The 20,306-nt window shown below is 39.4% G+C and overlaps 1 protein-coding gene across 6 annotated transcripts in view; it reads right to left on the reverse strand.

The window, feature by feature from the left end:
* The window catches only part of ST3GAL6 (ST3 beta-galactoside alpha-2,3-sialyltransferase 6), a 42,024-nt gene that overhangs the window by 10,606 nt on the left and 11,112 nt on the right, over nt 1–20,306 (reverse strand). For all 6 annotated transcript variants that reach the window (XM_082774243.1, XM_082774241.1, XM_082774246.1 and 3 more), the window contains 6 exons: nt 12,925–13,024; nt 12,167–12,235; nt 10,864–10,941; nt 7,865–7,968; nt 6,488–6,551; nt 95–190 (listed from right to left, as the gene is read on the reverse strand). In XM_082774243.1, coding sequence (XP_082630369.1) covers nt 95–190; nt 6,488–6,551; nt 7,865–7,968; nt 10,864–10,941; nt 12,167–12,235; nt 12,925–13,013 — 500 coding nt within the window. In that variant the 5' untranslated portion in view covers nt 13,014–13,024. The remainder of the gene's footprint in view (nt 1–94; nt 191–6,487; nt 6,552–7,864; nt 7,969–10,863; nt 10,942–12,166; nt 12,236–12,924; nt 13,025–20,306) is intronic.

Genomic DNA, 20,306 nt, shown 5'->3' on the forward strand with positions numbered 1-20,306 from the left:
ATTTGTATAATAACTGAATTATAAAGCTACTGACTTACAACAAAAGTTTGTGACTCTCCATATGCAAAGAAAATGAAAAATAAATACCATTTACCTTATTATCACATCATATGAGTCAATTTTTTCCCCTAACGTCTTATTTCGAAGTACTCCTCCGTTACCGACCACAACACACCGTCGACAGGAAACGCTGCAGAACAAACAGAGCTTTAATATGCATTACACCCCTTGTTTCAATATTGTAATTAACATAGCTGCCTCATGAGTATTTAGCTGATTTATTAACAACCAATGTACTGTATCATTGACACTCCTCGTCCTCACAGGAGTACAGATTCTGTTTTGCACACTAAATTTTTCAAAATTTGGCTACTTTTTTTTTTTTTTTTTTTTTTAGGAACACAAAAGCCAGGAAGTGGCTGCTCCTGTGCAAAACAGTAACTAAATGTTGGTTTTCTAGCAGCTTGTTGTTTAAAACATGTATAGCTCGTTAGTGATGTGTCTGACATTCAGTAAACCATCTTCCAAAACACTTCAGATTTTTCCTAGTCTACCAACTAGGATGGCTTTCCCAGATTTGCTCTAACTCAAATTAAGATGCTCCTGCCAAATTGTACAACCTCATAACTTGAGACCTCTAAGGAAAGTGACAATGGCAAGATTTAGGTTCACAATCTAGTTTACAAACCTCTGAATTGTAAAAATAGCACACAATGGGTCTTTACACAAATATAATGCTGTTGAATTTTCTCCATCTACTTAGGAAGAGCTGTCAAACTTATGTAAGCATGTGCTAAAGTGCACATTGTCATGACCTAAGAAGAAAGATGATAAAAAAGCTGTGTTTTCATATGACTAAATTCAAATCAGACAGCATCACCAGGTATATAAAACACTGAGGAAAAAAATTAGATCTTATGATACATCCGAAGTAATCCATCCTTTTGAATTTAGCATACATTCACAGCTAAAAAGCGTATGAAAAAACATTATGTAAACACAGAAGCTAAACTTATGAAATGAAATTCTCATAGTAAAAATTCTCCAAGGAGTTGTCCCAGCTCATCTATTCATATCTTTTGCTCTCTGCTGCACATTCCAATGCTAACAGAATGTGTGCTTTGGTTTCAGAAAGGAGGCTAGACAGGCTTGGTCTCATTTTTCTCAGGAAGCATTGCCTCTTTACAGAAGGTTTGTGGCCTTGCATGCTATATGTAAACCCACACCGTTCTTCAAACAAGAAAAAGGCTCTGTACCATTTCTTACTGCAAGGGACCACAATACGAAGTCATAAAGAATACTTTAACCACTATTAAATGCCCCCTGTAGCACTTGATGCAGACTAATTAACATCTTACTCCACAGACAGTCCAACTCATTTTTTCAGTTGAGAAGGATATTACTCAACATCAATGAACAACAACAATGAACACTGGCATCTCATTGTATGAAGTTCCTACAAAATTGTTAACACAGTTAATGCTGCACTGTGTATGAGCTAGGGGAAAAGAAACTGTGACCAAAACCAGTGCTGAAAACCTGAAGCTTATAGAAAAGCTTAAATGAAAATAAATGCCAACTATTAAAATAACCATGTTTCCAAAGAAATGTTGAGATGGCAGCTTTTCACCTGCTGCTCTAAAACCACATCTGCAGAGGGAGTTGCCTTTATTTAAAAATGTCTATATACACACACTATACATTTCATATATATACATATATATATGCACACATACATACATATATATATATCTTTGACCAGCCTGTTAAGTATCTCTAAATCAATATACACATTCAACGAAATCTAGAACAGCTAAACACATCTCTGAAGGTTGAGTGACATGGAAAAAGCTGGCACACCTTTCTCTAGTGTTTCCTAAAAAGCTTAGGAGATGCCAGGTGTTCACAAAAAGAAAAAGATTTCTAACTAATGCCACAATTCCATGTGACTTGGTACCTCCAAAATCAGAGGGGCAAAACCTGCTGCACCATCTTGTCCTCAGTATGCCCATTCCCTCTACCACTACAAAACCATTCCCTCTATTCCTAGATTACTCCAGCCCATACATTTCCAAGTATTTTTTTCAATCTAGCTTTAAGACGTCCTGAGAAAGCATACAGATGAACATGCAATGATTGCAGGTGAACTTTTGCAATGCATACAGTGGGAGGAAGGGAATCGAAGTTACCCTTCTTCTGAATTACACGTTTTTACTTGCAACTGTACCACAGAGCTCAAAGCAAGACCCTGGGCCGTGGAGAAACAGCAGTAGAGAAGGAAACAGGAAGGAAAAAAAAAAAAAAAAGAGACAAAAAACATCATCAGGAAGTGATGAAGGCAGAACAAAGGAAAAGTGAGAAAGCACATCACACTTTCCTGTCATTTACAGCACACCTCTAAATCACTGAGTTTCAATCATCTGGACCACAGCTGGGTAACTGTGAGATACAAACCTCATCACCATAACACAAATACTAAACAAGTGATTTCTATTATTCTGATCATGATAAGCAGCCAAGAAGTTACTTGAGGCTACACTGCTAGTTCTGTCCCTTGTAGCTGAATTTTAAGTGATTCCTTAGACTAAATATCTTTCCATTTTTGGCTGAAGTGATGATTGGAATTGAAGTCACAACTGGAACTCACCATGTCCACCCCTAGCTATTGAAATAATGTCTTTGACTCTGAGCAGTTCTTCAGTTTCTCCCCTTTGCAGCTGTGATATGGCAAGGAGGTAAAATTAAATGTGAATTTAGAGCTGGGCAACTGAGGTTCACACAGCTATAGAAACTCAGTAGCTGCTCTCGAGTCAAATCCACTCACTCCCTCTTACTGAGAGATGCAGACCAGATCTTGTTCATTGCTTTTTAACAGTGACTAGTACTACATAAACAGAAAAGCAGACCGGAATTTGAAGCGTGATAAAGCTTTAAGATTCCAGTAATCTTAATAACATGTACTGAAAAAATGTTATCAGCTGCCTTCAAATAACCAATAAAGCATCTAACACTGGTATGTGAACTATTGAAATAGATATCAAAGTCAACAAGCAGATAAATACTTATGATGAAGTGTACATGTCATTGTACAGTCAGAAACAGACAAACACACTTGAAAGATCAGCTTTTATGCTCTGTCAGGCCCTGAAAGTTAAAGGCCAACTCAAACAGGAAGTTTGGTGTAAATGTGCCATTTCTGAATCATCTCCTCCCCTCAGCACCCTCTCCCACCAGTGCTGGAGAGTCTCCAGTTATGATAACAGGTCTACGTCCACAGTACCACAGATCGCATTGGTAAGCACAAAAGAAAATGGTTTATTCTAGAGACTACATAACACCTGCATGTGTGCATTGGGTGTAACACCAATGCAAACAGAAAACAACTTCACAGGAAACCTGAGTTATGAAATGGAGGTAAAGAATACGTAACAAGGCTGGATTGCATTGAAAGATACTTAAACTGACCTGTACTTACCACAGACCACAGAAGTGAAGTACTTATTTTAAGCAAACTGTTATTCCCAGATATTTTACCAGTCCCTTTTTCCTAGTTTCCTTTTTCATGTTAAAAAAAATGCTTATCTTTTCTTCACATTGATAAGTCAATGTGAAAAGAAGTGAATTCTGATGTCCTTAAATGACATCAGGTACGCTATACATGAAATATGATGGACTGAGATGTCTGGAGGTCCAGTTTGCAATCTCCAGCACAGTATTTAAGAAAGGCAAAAAGATTAAGACCTGGGATATAACAACAGTCATAGGAGTGGTTCAGGTGACTATGAGATTACATTTAGATGTTGGAAATCTACTCAGGAAATCTACATGGATGCAAAAATCACATGGTAACTGATCTCCAACACCTAAAGGAAATCCCTTAGTCACTCAAACCATTTCCCTATTCATATTGTGTACAAGGGCCTCTTAATTTAAAGGTTAGACATTGGTTTGCATAATTTTGTTTATATGGTGAAATGCTAACAGAAACATTTTCCTAGTCACATAAAAGAAAAATATTGTTAAGCTGAAATGTAGCCTTTAAAGGGCAAGAAGATTGCATCATCTGCATTCCTCTGGGGGGGGGGGGGGGGGGGAAAAAAGCATCTTGACCTCAGCTGCTTTAGCCCATACCCCCCCAGTAGCCTGTTGAGGAATGCAAATTATTTCCTTTGAGGTTATTTGGTAAAAGGAGGATGCAGAGGTCATATATTGTTGTCTTAGCATTGTGTAAGCGTATTCGTAAGAATTTACCACTGATAAACTTGAAATCCTGAAAATGTCTGCCACTCATAAGAAACTGGGTGGAGCGGGTGTCTGGAGGCTATTCTATGGATATACCCCTAGCCTGGAAAATCCTTCTCCCTACAGGCTATTCCAGAGAAGTCAGTGACACTGTTCCCTTCTGAACAGTTTTGCAAAACAAAACCTTTACAGAGTGAGAATTCAATCTAAACTTTAAAAATTGCACTACTCAGGAAAAAAAAAAAAAAGTCTTTTGTATCTCACTGTGTACAGTTTTATCAATATTGCATGGAAATATAGCTCATGTACATGAACTTAATGCTCATATTGCCTACCGTTTGTTAAAATATTTTAAAGTAGGTTTACCTTGCCAACAAAAGTTTACAGGGAAATTCAGTTTGCATTCTGCCAAGGAGGCAGTGGTAGGTGACAGCAATACACAACTGCCTAATAATTCTGTTACTGTATTACTGGAGAATGTTGTTAAGATAAATTCCCCAAATGTTTCATATTTAAAAGCCATTGTATATTGGCTAAAAGTATATTTAAAAGCTCTTCCCCACTACAGTGATTCATGCCCTATTAGTGCTATGCAGAAGAAACAAATAATTAAGAAAGAACAAATTGTATGAAGTCATTGTATGTTCAATTCATTTACGCTACTACTTATTAAGTAGTAGTAGTTCTCACTTAGCTTTGGTCCTACTTTTATTAAAAGAATCATACTTCCCAGAACCACTAAACATGCTTCTATCTCAAGAGGAGAATCTACATTCAAAGGATCCCTTTGCTTTCAAGATACAGAAGAGACGCTTATTAGGATATATTTAGGATATGTTAGGATATACTATGCTGTACTATGAGGTTCTTTACGGACAAAATTATTAGTGAACTTGTCATTTCAATAAATTTCTAATATAACCTTTGACATTCTCCTTCAAACTCCAGACAAAAGCCTAGCCTTTCTCAATCACTTTTGTGTAAGTTTCCTCAGTTATGCTACTCCTCATAGAGGGTAGGTATTGGGTTGCTTTTTTTTATTATTATTATTTTTTTCCTTCTCTCCTCCTTCTGAACTTTAGAGTAAATCTGAACATCCTGGAATTAGATATTAAGCACAAGGAAAAGAAGGAGTACCATAGATAAAGAAAGAGAAAACTGAATATTAAAAAAAAAAAAAAAAAAGAAAGATAATTCTTATGTTTGAAAACCAATTTTGTTCATATTGCACCTAGATTTGATTAAAATGTGATCCTGTCATTTGACTTGGAGCAACAATCTTCTGTTTGATCTCCTTAATTAAAAAAAAAAAAAAAAAAAAAAAAAGGACAGTCAACCTCAGTATTATTTGCATCCTACTTTATTAAGTGTTCCGTACATTAACATATAAGGTAGGTTCTCAGCCCATTTACTTGACTGCAAAGAAATCATTTGCGTCACTTGGTAAACACATGATTTTAGTACCTCTGCCAACCACACTACCCTAAGTTAAAAAAAAAAAAACCACAAAGCAAACAAAAAGGAACTAGAGAAAAACACACATGCACACACAAAAAGACCACCTCCAAAATATCAACAAACAAAAAATCTCGGCAGAAATTGCTTCTAACAAAGATATAAACAAGACAACCTAACGCATGGAAAGCAAGTTATCTATGGCATGCTCCATGCTGAACCAAACCCTGCTTACTCTAGAGCTGCCAGGAAAGATCTTTCCTGGCTGCGTAAGTCTCCCTTGGGAACAGGACACAGTCATTTATGGGAAAAGGAAACTGAACATACATATGAGTAAGTGTGTGCAGCAGGACAACAGATGCAGTAGGTTGAGGATACACAGGTAAGGTTTCTTTTATCAATCTACAATCTTCTGAAAATATTTGAGATATGCAGAGATGGTGAAAGTTATCTACTTACACAAGTAATGACTTCAAAAGAGATTGTGTGCAATTTTTAAGGGTGTAGGAAGCTGGGACTGTGTTCAGACAGCACATTCCGAATGCAGTTCAAGAAAAAAATAGGGATTTTAAGCTCCCTCACAGAAAAATTATTCTTGAATGTTGGTGCTGCAAGTGTTTAAAGCCAAACTTATTTAAACCTTGAAATTAGTTACACAGACACTGTAGGCTTGACCTGCACCTTAGGAACTTGAGTGATTTCAGGATAATGTCACCGACACTGCTTTACAAATAAATCTTGAACATTAAAAATGCAATGAACAAAAACTGTAGAAAATAAGCCATCTCACCTGTCATCTTCATTGGACAGTCCACAGTTTTGCAGTCTTGAAAGAGCTAAACGAAAAAATTGCTCTAGAAAGAAAATATAAAGAAGATTTTAATAAAAACATTCAGTGCTTTCCACTATGAAAGTAAAAGTATGCCACCCTGACTAAAGCCTTTTCAGATAAAATATTTTTTATGCACTACTCAAATGAACTCAAAACTGAGAACACTTGTAGTTGAAAGTCACAGGTCAATCAGTGATGCCAAGGAAATTCAAATTTATCAGAGCTCCTCTCTTGGAAGCTTTTCCTGCTTCCACAATCACATGTTGGAAAACAGCATGAGATTTTCCTCAAAATTAAAAAAAAATTATAGTTACAAGTACATACTGGAAGAGTTTCCAACACCTGCATCCTAATTGGCTTTGGTTTTTTATGTGACCCATCTTCAACAGGAACAGATGCAGCATTGTCTTAAGAGAAGGGGCCACCCAGCCAAGGACAGGAACCGTATTACACATCTTGGGAGAAGACATCAAACCAGCCTGTACTCACTGGCAAATCTGAGCAGAGGCACCTCTCCAGCCCACCCCTGTTGGACACTCACATATCTCTTACTCAAGCAGGACTAAACAACTCTCATTCCCAAATGCATTCTTCCCTCATCAGTGCCCCAGAGGTGCAGGAAAACTCACCATCCTTGTTACGCTGATGGAGGACAAAGTGAAAGGCTAAAGCCCAGATCTGCAGGTATACTACAACAGTGCACTGCTCATCATTAAAATCTCTCGAAGGCATTCAAGAGTTTACAACCCTTTCTAAAAGGAAAACTAAGGCCTAGGCTCTCTGACCCCACCTACTCTACCCGTTACCAACAGACATCATCAAACACCGTGTGAGTTCAGCAGCCATCCAATGGTGGGACTACCCTCTGCAGTCACAGCAACACCCCCCCAACTAGGGGAGGCAGTCCTGTAAACAGGAAATTTTACTGATGTAACCACACCAAGCTGGGGAATATTTGCCTCGGTAAGACTCTGAACCCTGATCAACTTAGGTGTGTTGATTGAAATCCATTGCACTCACTGAACAACTCATGAGCTAAATATCTTTAGTGCTCCAGTCCACTTTCAAATGAAAGGAAGCTGAATAAACTCTACTCTTCTTTCCATCTTTTTGGAGCTTCTCTCCCAAGAGGGAGAACTCCCCTCCCGCTGCAGTGGTTCTATTAAGAGCCAGAAAGCGTGAGAAAAGAGGCATGAAATAGAACTGTAATCGACTGATAGGTGACCCAAAAGGATTAGCATCAGTGAACAAGAAACATCAGGCCCACAGATTGAGATAGCCTTCCATCACATTTAGGTATTTCTGTTTAAAAACAGGTACCTAGGGAACACATACCTGCTCTCTTTATTCCATAAGGTAGCTCAAACTTATCACTTCCATGGAACTCTGCTGCTCTGATAAAATCGTTGGCACACAGGAATGGGTATATTTTGTCAACACTAATGGAGGAGGAAAAAAAAACAGTTTTTTTTTTTTTTTTTTAATACATCCACATGGTGTATTTGATTAAGACAATAATTCATACAGTCACTTTTAAAAAGACTCATATCCTACTTAAGAGTGATAATACTTGGCTGTTTCAAAAGAAGGAAACTCTTAATTACAGGGAAAGAAAGCAGGTGACAGGAAAGGGGAAAACATTATAATTGAAAATTCTGGCAGGGAGTGAGATAAGAGGACTTCGCTAGTATAAGTTATGTAGATTCATTAAAATTGCATGCACTGAAAAAGCTCGCATCATGAGAAAGCATATTTGATAGACAACTCAACCTTGTAAGACAACAGGCAACTTCTGGTTTGAAAAGTAAATAATCACACTGAGGGGAAAAAAAAAAAAAAAGGAATAATAGTGGCAGCTAGAAAAAAAAAATATATATATATATATAAGGCAATTAAATAAGTAGAAATGGGATTTGAAGCAAAGTATTTTAACTGAAAAATTCCATCTCCTGCAGATTTCACCTTATATGAGAAGCGAACCCATTCCAAACAAGTAGTACTTTATGGCTACGTCGATATTAGCAAGTAGTTTGGGGCAACAGGAGTAGAACTATTCAGCAAGAAGGTATGGAGTTCCCACGTCTGGGTTGCACACGTCTCAGGTATTTTGCTTTGGACTAATACTAGTGGGGTCCTACAGACTGAACACCCCCATCAACTGCAGCACATCAGGCGTGCTCCTCCAGTGCATCTTGTGGTGCAGCACTGTCTGAAAGGAGCCCAGTCCAGGTGTGCCATGACTGCTCTGCAATGAGAAACCCAGCACATGGAGATCACGAGGAGGTTTGCCTCAAAAGCACATTCCTCCTACAAACTGGAACAGGAGTGCGTCACACCTTATATGCATCAAGATGGAAACAACAGGTCACTTCTTCTAAAAACAGTAGCCACAGCCAAAGGTTATTTCATAGCAGGGAAGAGACTCTATTACCATATCCGTCAAAAATCAAGCCACCTGAAAGAGCAGTCAACCCCAATCCTGTCACATGCTACCATACCCGCAGTTTCACCTCATGGTTAGGTCAACTTGCACTCATCGAACTGGTTGACTTTGCAGCAATCCTGCATACTGGGTCTCATAATAAGATGTAAACACAGAAGTATGCAGTCACAGGGAGAAAACCTGGAGTGTTGACCATAAATACCCACAGCCAGCACATGACTTGTTGCTCCATTAAGAATATTAATAGCTGTAAACACACACACAGCTCTCTCACAGTCCTACAAATCAAGTGTCTCATTCTTTAAGTTCCATGTGCTCAGCTGGTACACAATCCACACACCAAGAACTGGGCTATAGGTTAACTGAGCAAGAACAGCTAACTTTGAGACATCATGCACTAAACTCTCAAATTAACAACTTGCCTTGCTGTTCAGAAGCAGCTGGTAAGCTTAGCCATAATAAATAATTTACTTATTGCACAAGGATTCTTAATTCTGGCACTTCTAGCTCTGGTTCATTTCCAATAAATAATTCTGCCAGGTCAGATATCCTTTCAACCTCCGCAGGCTATTACCAAAGTGCACAGACCAGATATTCAGCTCACATAAGCTATCCCAGTAAAGGACCTATGGAAATATCCGGGAGACTCAGTTCTAGCTCTGAACCTACCTTCTTCTTGCTGTACATCTCTGAGTCCATCCCTGCCCAGGAACAAAGCTACCCTGCTGTGCCTGACACCAAGACAGCCTGGGCATTCTGCGGGTATGGAACCTAGAACCACCTTTCTGAGACGTGCAGCTAACCAAGACTCAAAGGCTCTGGGGAGGAGAAACTTGAGATCCTTGCATGTTCTTTAAAATAACAGCAGCACTGAATCAAAGTCCTGTTTTCTTATACAGGAAAAATACTTAAAAAAAAAAAAAAAAAAAAAAAAAAAAAAGCAATAATTTCTTTGCTTCAGCCAGGACTTGATCTAAACATTTTCCCAAGCTTTTCTCAGGGCCATGCTTAATGTTTGCTCAGATAAAACAAAGCCAACAATATAGCTTGTCTGCTTCTGCTCCTGCAGCATTACTTTGATCATTCTAAGACATAATTCTAATAACAAAAACTCCCAGTGTTTCTTGACAGACATCTGAGACGCACTTTTGTGACCAGACACCTCCTATGTTTTGGGTAGAAGCTCCTCCTTTTCAGCTGACTGCTTCATAACAAAGGAAACTTTCCCTGAGTATCTTAAAGCAGAGGACAAAAGCATTTAATTCAGTAGCACCTATCCAATGAACAAACCCATAAACAATCCCAAGTTTCAATAAAATTTAATTCCACTAAAATTAAGGATCCATTTAAAATGAGGGGGTGTGGATGAGTTTTTGCACATTTTATACTCTTCTCTCTGGAAAGAATGAAGAGACTTTCAAAATTTATCTGGCCTCTGGCTGCTACAGAAGTGCTTAGCTATCAAAAAAAAAAAAAAAATCTTTTAATTCAATGCTCTTAACAGCAGAATAATTGAGTTTCAGTCCTGGACCTGAAGGCTCCTTTTACAAGAAAAGCATGGGAAGAAAAAAAAAAAAAAAAGATGAGGGCTTGTATTTCAATCAAGAAAATAGTTTCACTGTTACTAGCTACAACACATACAGGATTACTTTTTTATTCAATACATACATCAGCACATTGAGCTAGTTGTGTCATATTACTCAGATGCTGAACAATGACAAACTAAACAACTTGTGTTGCCACAACCAGGAAAAACGACAATGAACACAAACCCAGAAGCCTGTACTTACACAGATGAATCAAAATGTGAAATAGTCCAGAACATGTAAATAACCAATATTTTTACTTACATCACCACCACCTTTCCTCCCCCTTCTCACAGAATACTCACTCCAGTAAAGATTCAAATGCTGGTTTCAGGAGACATGTGTCTAGCATGTTCCTCCTCTCCACAGCCGTAGGTAGCAGCCTGAAAGAGAATTTCAAAGAAATAGCAAGAACAGGAAGGGGCAGCAGCAACAAGATAAACTTGGACAAGCAAAACAGTAAGTTGATCGAGATAACACCATGGCAAATTTTCACGATTGCTTCTGTTGGTATTATGAAGATGGGTCTTTCTGATTGCAGTATGATTATTTTCCCTAGTAAGGCTTTCATTTTACAGTGCTCCTCCCTCACTAGGCAGCTATTAGAGCAGCCATAAGCAGAAGTTCGATCGCAGACCCACCTGCAGAGAAGCAGAACACCTCAGCTGCATCACCCTTGCAGCCATTTGAGACAGTTGCACTAGCACTCCTCAGAGAAGAGAGGGGAGTCCTTTTTTGGGAGATGAGAAGAGACTGCACCACAGAGAGTACTTCAAGGAAAATGAGATTATATTGGGATAAGTGATTCCCCCATAATGAGGCTAGAAGGCCAAGGCTTACGCTTCTAAGCACATTCCTGTCTTGGTGTTTTAGCTCCTTTAAGAACAAATATGAAGCCCAGAAGGGAGGGTAAAGATCAGCATGTGCAAAGCTTGCATCTGGGCTGCATTATGAACAGAAGGATGAAACCACCACATTAGAGCCACAAGCCAAGCAGACCATTAAGGTTAATTGCTTTCAGTACCCTCAAGACGTCACATGAATACTGACACTGAGAAAGCACCCTGTGAAATGGAGCAGCTGGTCAGCTCATTGCTTTCCAGAATCAACCTCAGAGACAGCATTTTGCAGGACAGCCTCAGAGAAAATGAAGACCTTCTTTCACATTCCATCATATGCCCTCATTAGTCTCGCAAACTCAATTTAGCACACAAGATCTGCTTGTACGAACATTAGCATATCACATAAGTGAACCACGCCTCTGATTTATTAAAATTAAGCACATAAATTGCCCTCATAGCTCTAATTTTACTCAAATATAACTCCAAATTCCAGGAATTTGGAGGATGTAAACAAACATCCTTCCAGCAATTCATTGCTTTCCACTGATAAGTGGCCATAAATATTAACCAAACACTGGAGATATGACAGACAAATTCCTTTCTACCAGACATGTTACAATTGTGTTCACAACAAATACTCCATGGACACAGCTGTACAATGACCAGCTGAACCAAGACTATGGATTTTACTCTCACCCACCCACAAAAAAAAAAAAAAAACACAAAATAAAGTGAGCACACAAAATCACTCAACTGCTGAACTTACTGGGTAACTCCACTAGCCTCATTGGAAGAAGGAGCCCTCACAGAAGAAGTTTGTCCATAAAAGCTAATCCTGCAAAAAGGGGAAATGGTGTAACACTGAGGTTTGCTATACAAAGAAACCACAACAGAGAACCGTTTATATCAATTGTACACTAGAAGCTCAATGGAAACTCAACTTCTGCAATAAGCACTCTTAATTTTAGGTCCCAAGTCACCTGTCCTGTATACCCTGCAGACAGCAGAGGCCTGCTTCCCAGAATCTTGCCTCCAGGACTTAACAAATTTCAGCTTTACAAGAAGGAGCCCACTCCACCTGCAGATATTCCCATGCATGAGGCAGGTTTCTGCTATGTCATTTATCAGACACCTAAAGCAACAGCTAACACTAAACACACAAGGGGGTGGACAACACAGAGACATGACACAGAAGAAGATCTCACTTCTTGCTGGAGCACCTCTTTTGATGGAACTCAGAATGGCTTCCTATCTTTGAGGTCCTGACCTCTCCATAAAAACACGTTCAAATTGGCTTAAAACCAACACAAGAGGAAGGGTGACAAGACAGAACAATCACACGCATTCCATAATGGTACACACACACACACACAAAGAACAAAACAAAAAACCCACAAAGTACATATATCCACAGTAGTAATCCCTTCTATTGATTACTAGTAAACAGCTATTCAGCAACACATAACTAACACCTACATATTTCATATGGGCATGAAGGTATAAGCAAACAAAGTGTTGCCATACCAGTAGAGGTTATTCCTCCACAAATTTCCGTGCAGTATACCATACATAACAGCAGCAGCCAGGATAAAAAACAGAAGAATTCGTTTCATGACTGGTAGACCTGAAATAAGAAAAAAAGATAAATTTAAATCCAACTTACAATATTAAAGTGAACTTCTGCAAAAAAAAAAAAAAAACTACATCTTGCAACATATGAAGGGAAGTCACCACTATTACAGCCATTCTCCATCACCACAAATTTGACAGGATCATTCCAGTCTGTTTTCTCACGCCAAGTCCCAGTAGTTGGAGTTGAACACCGCTCTGCACCTAACATATGTGCATATTCTGCATAGTAACACAGAAATATGAAAAAAGGCTCACTCTATGTTTCCTCTGAAGAGGGTGAAAAAGGCAGACTCTTCCAGACATGTCAGAGTAGGAGCTCCATTGTGTCCACTGGTAACCTAAAGGAACCAGCCTCCTGGGTCAGAAGTTAGCCTTTACAGGTACCTGTTCTTCTCTTCCTTCTTACTCCACCCACCATCAGTTTCCATAATTATACAGCTAAACAACCATGCGCGCTTTGCAGGAGGCAGATAGGCTGACGCCAGTGCATCTGCCATAAATCGCTACTGGCTTTTTAAGGACCACTAAATATTGTTAAAGTCTGGGTTTGGTCCTTTAAAGCTGCACTGAAGCTGTCAGCTAACATCCTTGTGTCAGGACTTGATGAGTGGGCAGGACACAGGCCAGACTTCATTGCTTAATGACAGAAAAATGCTATTTTCATTGCAAAGCAAGGAAGAGAAATCAGGACGCAATATGTGAAAAGCACTTAGGAACTTGCTACGTTTTAGAGATACAGCAGAGAAAGGTGTTTGTTTTGTTTTTTGTTTTGTTTTTCAAGTAGAGTTTTCACCTTATTGCACTGATTAGTAAAACAAAGCTAAATACCAGAAGCTCACACTTCTCCACGCTCGACAGGGGAAAAGCAAGTTCTGCATTGCTCACATCTTAACAGACTGCGCTGCCTTTTCAGCATCTATGAATGAACTGTTGTTGTTTAACCCTCTGAAAGTCCAAAATAGACACTCTGGCCACAAATTACTGTGGAAATTTACGCGAGAGCCATACCATCTATTATTTTCACCTCTCCCCCTATCATGGTAAGGGTAGACAGGTTCAATACACACAATACGTAAACACCTACTTGTAGGTATATGTATTTTAAAGTGAGGGTAACAAATAGCTGTTCAACAGAAACAAGCCACATCCAAACAAGCATACTGCTGCTGCATTTTCCAAAAGCAAATCCTTTGGCTTTATGCTTTTTTGTTGTTGTTGTTAATTCCATGGTGTTTGTGTTTTGTTTTTTAGAATATTTAGAGTTGCTGTTATTTTAAACCTGCATTAAACAGTGTTAAGGCAGATTGTATTTCGTACCTTCAGTTTAACTAAGTGATTTACAGCTTTATGCTAGTAACATCTCTGCACCATACTCTGTAGTAAAGGTCAGAAGACAACCACAGAGACAGCTACGTTTTGGTATTAAAAGAAGCAAACTACTACTGCTCACACAGATTCCAGCCTGAAGAAATACCTAACAGTGAGCCATTTGTCACAATGAGTTGAGTGCAACAAGCCAACCACTTCCTTATTTTATTTATTTATTTCTATATCCTTCACAGAGATTTAATTGTAGGGTCAGGGATGGGGTTTTATGAAAGCATCTACAAGTAACAAAGCCACGCAATGAGCAAGCTATAATCTATCAATCTTAAATGTATATCCTCCAGGCTATCCTGCTCTCTTCTGAATGGGGTAACCCACAGGAGGCAGCTATTGCAATTTCAACCTTTTATCGCTCACTGAGAAGTAACACTGCCTTCCTTACAGCTCCAACTCTTCTGACTCTTCTCAATAAGCTGCAATTTTTTGAAAGTCATTCTCAACTTCTGGAGCAAACCATTACTTTTCACAATAATTTTGTCAAAATCTATGCCTAAAAATACAAGAACGTTACCAAAAATGAAAATCACCCCTTGGGTTTAGCCAAGTCATAACTGGCTCATTTACTTGAAAAAGATACTGTGCTCTTTGTGTTTTGTATTTTTTTCCCTCCATTTCACTGTAGGCATTACCTCCTGCTTTGCAAATGCTTACTAAAATATACCACTAAAGTGGAAATCAACTGTTTACATTTTACCTCCTAATTCAATCATTGCAAACATCAGTTAAATCAACAGCATTTAATGAACCAACTCCTCAGAAAAAGTCATTAAATTAACAATCACCAATTTTGTTGACTTCAATGCAAATTAATAAATCTCCATCAACAGAGAGAGCCTTGCTGAGAAGTCAGACCAAGTTGTGCAACCAAGATAAGGCAAAGCTACACATACAGGGGCATATAAGAACAAAGACATCGTGTAACAGTATTATTCACCAATAGAAAAAAGAAATCTGCTGCTTGCCCTGTATTTACAAAAGTATTGCTAGAGCCTGAAAAAAAATTAGCAAAAGCAACATAGATCAACATGGTTCTTCCAATAAGATCATAAGAAATCCGTAACAACTTTCAGTATCTTACGTAGGACATTCTGCCTAGAATACACATGAGAATGTAGCATCATTAAGGGCGTATCTAACTCAGCATTTAGGAAGACAAAATGGTCTTTAATTATACAAGTGTCTTCTCACCATCCCATCCCCCAGTGCCTGGCTTCATGCAGGTCTTTGAAGAGAGAGTTTTGTAATGAAGACAGACTTTTTTTTTTCTTCTTTTTTTTTTTTTTTTTAAGTGAACCTGGTTTAGTAAATAGAACCATTGCCTTGTTTACCAAAGAAATTATGAGTGTATTTTTAACAGTGACAGCATTTTCCATCTCTCCCTTCTTAAAATCAAAGAGTAAAAAAGTAAAGAAAGTATAGAAAGTAAATTGAAGAAAAACAAACACATTTGATGCAAATAATGCACTAAAAGACTCCCATAATCAGAGAAGAAAGAAAATAGGCAACTGGAAAGACACGGTTCAGATGTAAAACGGCACTCTCATTCCGCTTACTTATCACAACACAAGACCCTGCATCTCGATTCAAGCTCACCAACCTAAATGACAGAGGTCATAGTGCCCATAGGTCAAGGTCAATCGGGGTTAACAAAACACAAAGGACAAAGCTGGAACTCAACTATTCAATTCCCTCTGCTTTCTAAAAAGCTTCCAATGGCACACACAGTGACAGAGGAGTGGAAGCCGGCATGCCAATGCGTGCCGTTCATGATGTTAGCTGGTCAATTTTCTAAAAGTAAGCAACTGGATGCATTAGTCTTTTAAGAAAAAGTGTCACTCATTTCTGAATGGGAACCCAAACTAACACCTGCTGCTCAACTTCCCACCCCAGCCAAGGCAGAACTACGATCACAGAATTAGATAAGTCGGGCTGCTACAGTAATAAGAGACCTCTAAGATCAGCCTGCACCTCCTCAGGACAGGAGGGTCCTCCCCAGCTCCCACCAACCCACTAGAGGGATGCACTGGGTATATGACACATAAGCTGTACAAGCCTGGCGGCTACTTTTTTTCCTCTCCTTGGCAGAGATGGAGAACCAACTCCTTTGCCAGCCACACATCTTCACTTACACCAGTATTTATTCTGCTACTTCAGTTAAGTGCTGTATCTGATAGAAGCCCTTATCTCATAGACTGTACCTTTCAACTTACACGTGCATACAGAATAAAAATAATCATGCAGGCAACTACAGCTGTGGGACTGGACAATCACATGATCACCTTTCCTCATAATGCTTGTAAGCCTTCCTTTTGTTTTCATGCTTAAAATTAGATTATTAATGATACAGCGCAGGAAGTTTTGCATCTGTCCTACTTACTTGGAAAGCACCCTTGAGGATTAATAAAGTAAACCATTAATATTTAACTAAGAAGTGCTTACTGCTAAATTAAATACTACTCATCTTAAAACAATCCTAGCTCCATACCTGGTCTTGTGACAGTTTAACTTTTTGCTGCTGCAGTTAACTGACAGCGTGAAAATTTCAGCTCATTCAGGCCTTAAATTCCTAGCTCTTGTAGTTGTGGGGGAGGAAGGGAAGTGAGTGCTGCGTGGACCTTGAAATTTAAAGGGACAGGGAGAAAAACTATGAAACGAGATTAAAAAGAAATGTTAGGATTCAAGACAGTCAGCATTTTCTGGGAGTTTTTGCAATCACCAGTCCTGCAGAACTGTTTCCTTTTGGTCAAGGTGCATGCCTGGTGACACAACTATGCAGCAGACTGACAAGCCAGAGTTCTCATCATCATTTTTCTCAAGTTAAGTTGCCAAAACGTGGGCATATTACAATACACGTATAGGTATTTCTGCTGCCAGATCTATATATTATTCACCATTACCTCTTCCAGTTCTTGCTCTAAACATGTGCAATACAGTTCATTGTTTCTTATTTTTCAGGAAAGAAATGCTGTAACAGACAATACAATAGCTCTGCAGTAGTCTTAAAGGTACTAAAGCTGCTGAATCAGTCTAGTGCCTTCCCTTACACTCTTTTTAAAAGAAGTTTTTAATCATTTCTTGTGATCCCTTTCAATTTTATTTTCTAAAGAAGTCCTCAGAAATATTAAGTTTGAATGAGGAAGGCAGATATATTGGATTATCCCAGCAAAGTGGCCCTGAATTAAAGCTACATTTCTAAATCTCTAGCAAAAGGGATTCAGTGTTGACATGCTAAGTTTAACAACATGTTAACTGGAAAATATTTCTTTCAAGCCTCCTCCCCACACAAAAATAAAGCAGTTATTCCTGTTCCTGAAGGTCTACACAACCACAACGCCCTAAAACTAAGCTTTTTCTCTGTCAAAATGGCACTGGGGACTTGTACCATGATGTCACACGTAGGATCTTTACCAGCAGTTAAAGATTACTCCTGCACCAGAAGATAAGACATTATCAGGCTCTATCTGCCCTATCATTTGATGGGTCCAAGAGGCAGAGACAGACACTCCCAGAGACAGGAAGATTTCCAAAATTTCCCTAACACCTCCAACAACTACAGAAAACTTAGGAAGTAGCAGCAAGACTGTCTGTCTTTATGTACCCAACTGCAGGCAATGGTGTCCAGTAGATTTAATAGCACAGCAGTGCTAACATTCAGTCGATTCAGTAATTCAGTAGATTTACTCAACCTTTGTCCTTTATCAGCTACTACTGCCAGAAACATAGCCTCTGCTGACATTAATCTACTGCGGAGAGGAGCAGACTAGAGCTGTATCCACCTTGGACCTTCTGCATGGCTGCACAGCGCTTTCAGGACAGGCTGGAAGAAGCAATAGATTGTTTTTATGGCTTAAGTGCTTGCCTCCCCCTCTTTCATCACCCCACTAATGGTGAAATGTAAATGTACCGTAAGAGACTGAAATAAGTTTATCATTTTGTGGGCAAATGGTGGTTATCTTATTCCATTTTTGCCTTTCAAATACACCAGTATTTCAAATACACCAGTATTTTTGCTCCTCAGCAAAGCTGCCTGCCAGCTGAATCAAGCAACAAGGAATGGCAACTTCTGCTGTATTTTTCAGAAAATTACCATTTCAGTTTGCTTCAGTCCAAAATCTTCAAGGAGATTTCTGCATCATTTTTGCTCTTGTAATTCTCCAGTTCTACTTACAAGGCCAAAAACTTTTCCTATGCAAACAGGTTCTTCAGCTAAAATGTGCTAATAAAGTCTTCAGGTCCAGTCAACAGCTCTTCTGTATTCTCACCCCAGCAATCTGAATTGACCTACATGGGACAGCTGGTGGAAGAGGGAAGTTAGCTCCCTTCCAGGAGGCCGCAGGCAGGTCTAGGAAGGGAAGTTTATGTGCATGACAGGCAACACAGCACTTGTACCACCCAGAACCATCATCTCCAGCCCTGCTCACTCACCTTGTTCCCATTAGCACTTTAAATACAGACAAGTTGTTCTGGAGGCTTGTTCTACCTAGACCCAAACCCTCCAACATTTCAGGCAAGATCTGTAAAACATGAGTTTGCAGCCTCTCTCTCGTGTGCATGTAAGAGATAAGCCAGAAAAACATGCTATCAATGCAGAGAGTATGGGAAAAGCTGCCAAAACAATGCAGGTCCTGACTCACTCGGCCTTAGCACCATGCCCATGGTCTCCTGCTCCTCCCTCCTATTTATCAAGTGCGATACAGCCTGTTCAATGTCACCCCTTGTCCACTCCTCTTACTGCCGCCTGGGCACCCAGCAGCTTTTACACGTGCCCTGCAGTGGGTACAGGAGCAGAAACAATGCACAGGAACAGACCATAGAAAAAAGGAGGTTGTATTCACTCTTCTGACTGTTTCTTGGACAGCAAGAAAACACCTGTACAAGACTACGGTCATTTATTACAAGCTTTTATAAACTTTCTAAAACAGCACTGCAATCCTGTGCCACAGTTATTGAAGCACATTGTTTCATAGAGGTGTCACTTCTGGGTCTATCTACACAGAATTCAGCATCACTTACACTGACACCAAATACTTTGCTCCACAGATGAAGAACAGCGCTACAGATCATCAGCCAGGGTATCCTGCCAGGAAACCTGGATGTGTGAAATGCAACAGAGCACATGCACCAGGTGCCACAGTAGGTACAGTGTTCAGTAAAAAGGTCTGATGCTGAGTTAATTAGCCCTGCTGAGAGGCAGAACATGTCCCCTCCAGCCTGAGGCTAGAGTAGGGTTGCTATGTCACCCGTGAGAGCTGAGCTAACAGTTTGACTCAGATCAACACAGTGCAGTGGGGATCCTTGGCCCCAGCTCGAGGCATCAGCACGCTCTGTAGTATGGTGTAGGCACAACTTAAACTGAGAGCATTAAGAGGAGATAGCTGGTTTGCCATTTTTAATTATTTTTCCCCTCCAAGAAAACAATATTCCCTAACATTCCAAAATGGCTTGGGGCTCATTCCACCAAATTACATACCTTTTGTAGTACAGTTAAACACTGCTAAATTGGGTTTATAAGGCAGCCCTAGGTAGATCCACATCCAACTTGTGTTTTTAGAGGGGAATAAAAATAGTAACTACTGGATTCTTACCAAACTGGTGCTTTCTAAGCATCACAGATTTCCCAAAACATTGTCTACAACCACAATCAAGTCCCAGCTTCTTGCTGATAGTTATACCTTGAAATGATGACTAGCTGGAAGTAGCCAATTTCCACAAAGGTGCACAGACATTGGGAACAGACATTTTCATATGCTTTGCCTATCCTGTTCCTCCACAGGCCTCCCCCTCCAACACACTTTACTTTTTTTTTTTTTTTTTCTTTTCTTTTAAATAAATTCCTCCTATGCATTTGAACACAGACCAGCACTTATTCCCACACCCAGCAACAGAGC

The sequence above is a fragment of the Aythya marila genome (assembly GCF_965140915.1).
Source record: "Aythya marila genome assembly, chromosome: 1".
In the NCBI taxonomy this organism is placed as follows: domain Eukaryota; kingdom Metazoa; phylum Chordata; class Aves; order Anseriformes; family Anatidae; genus Aythya; species Aythya marila.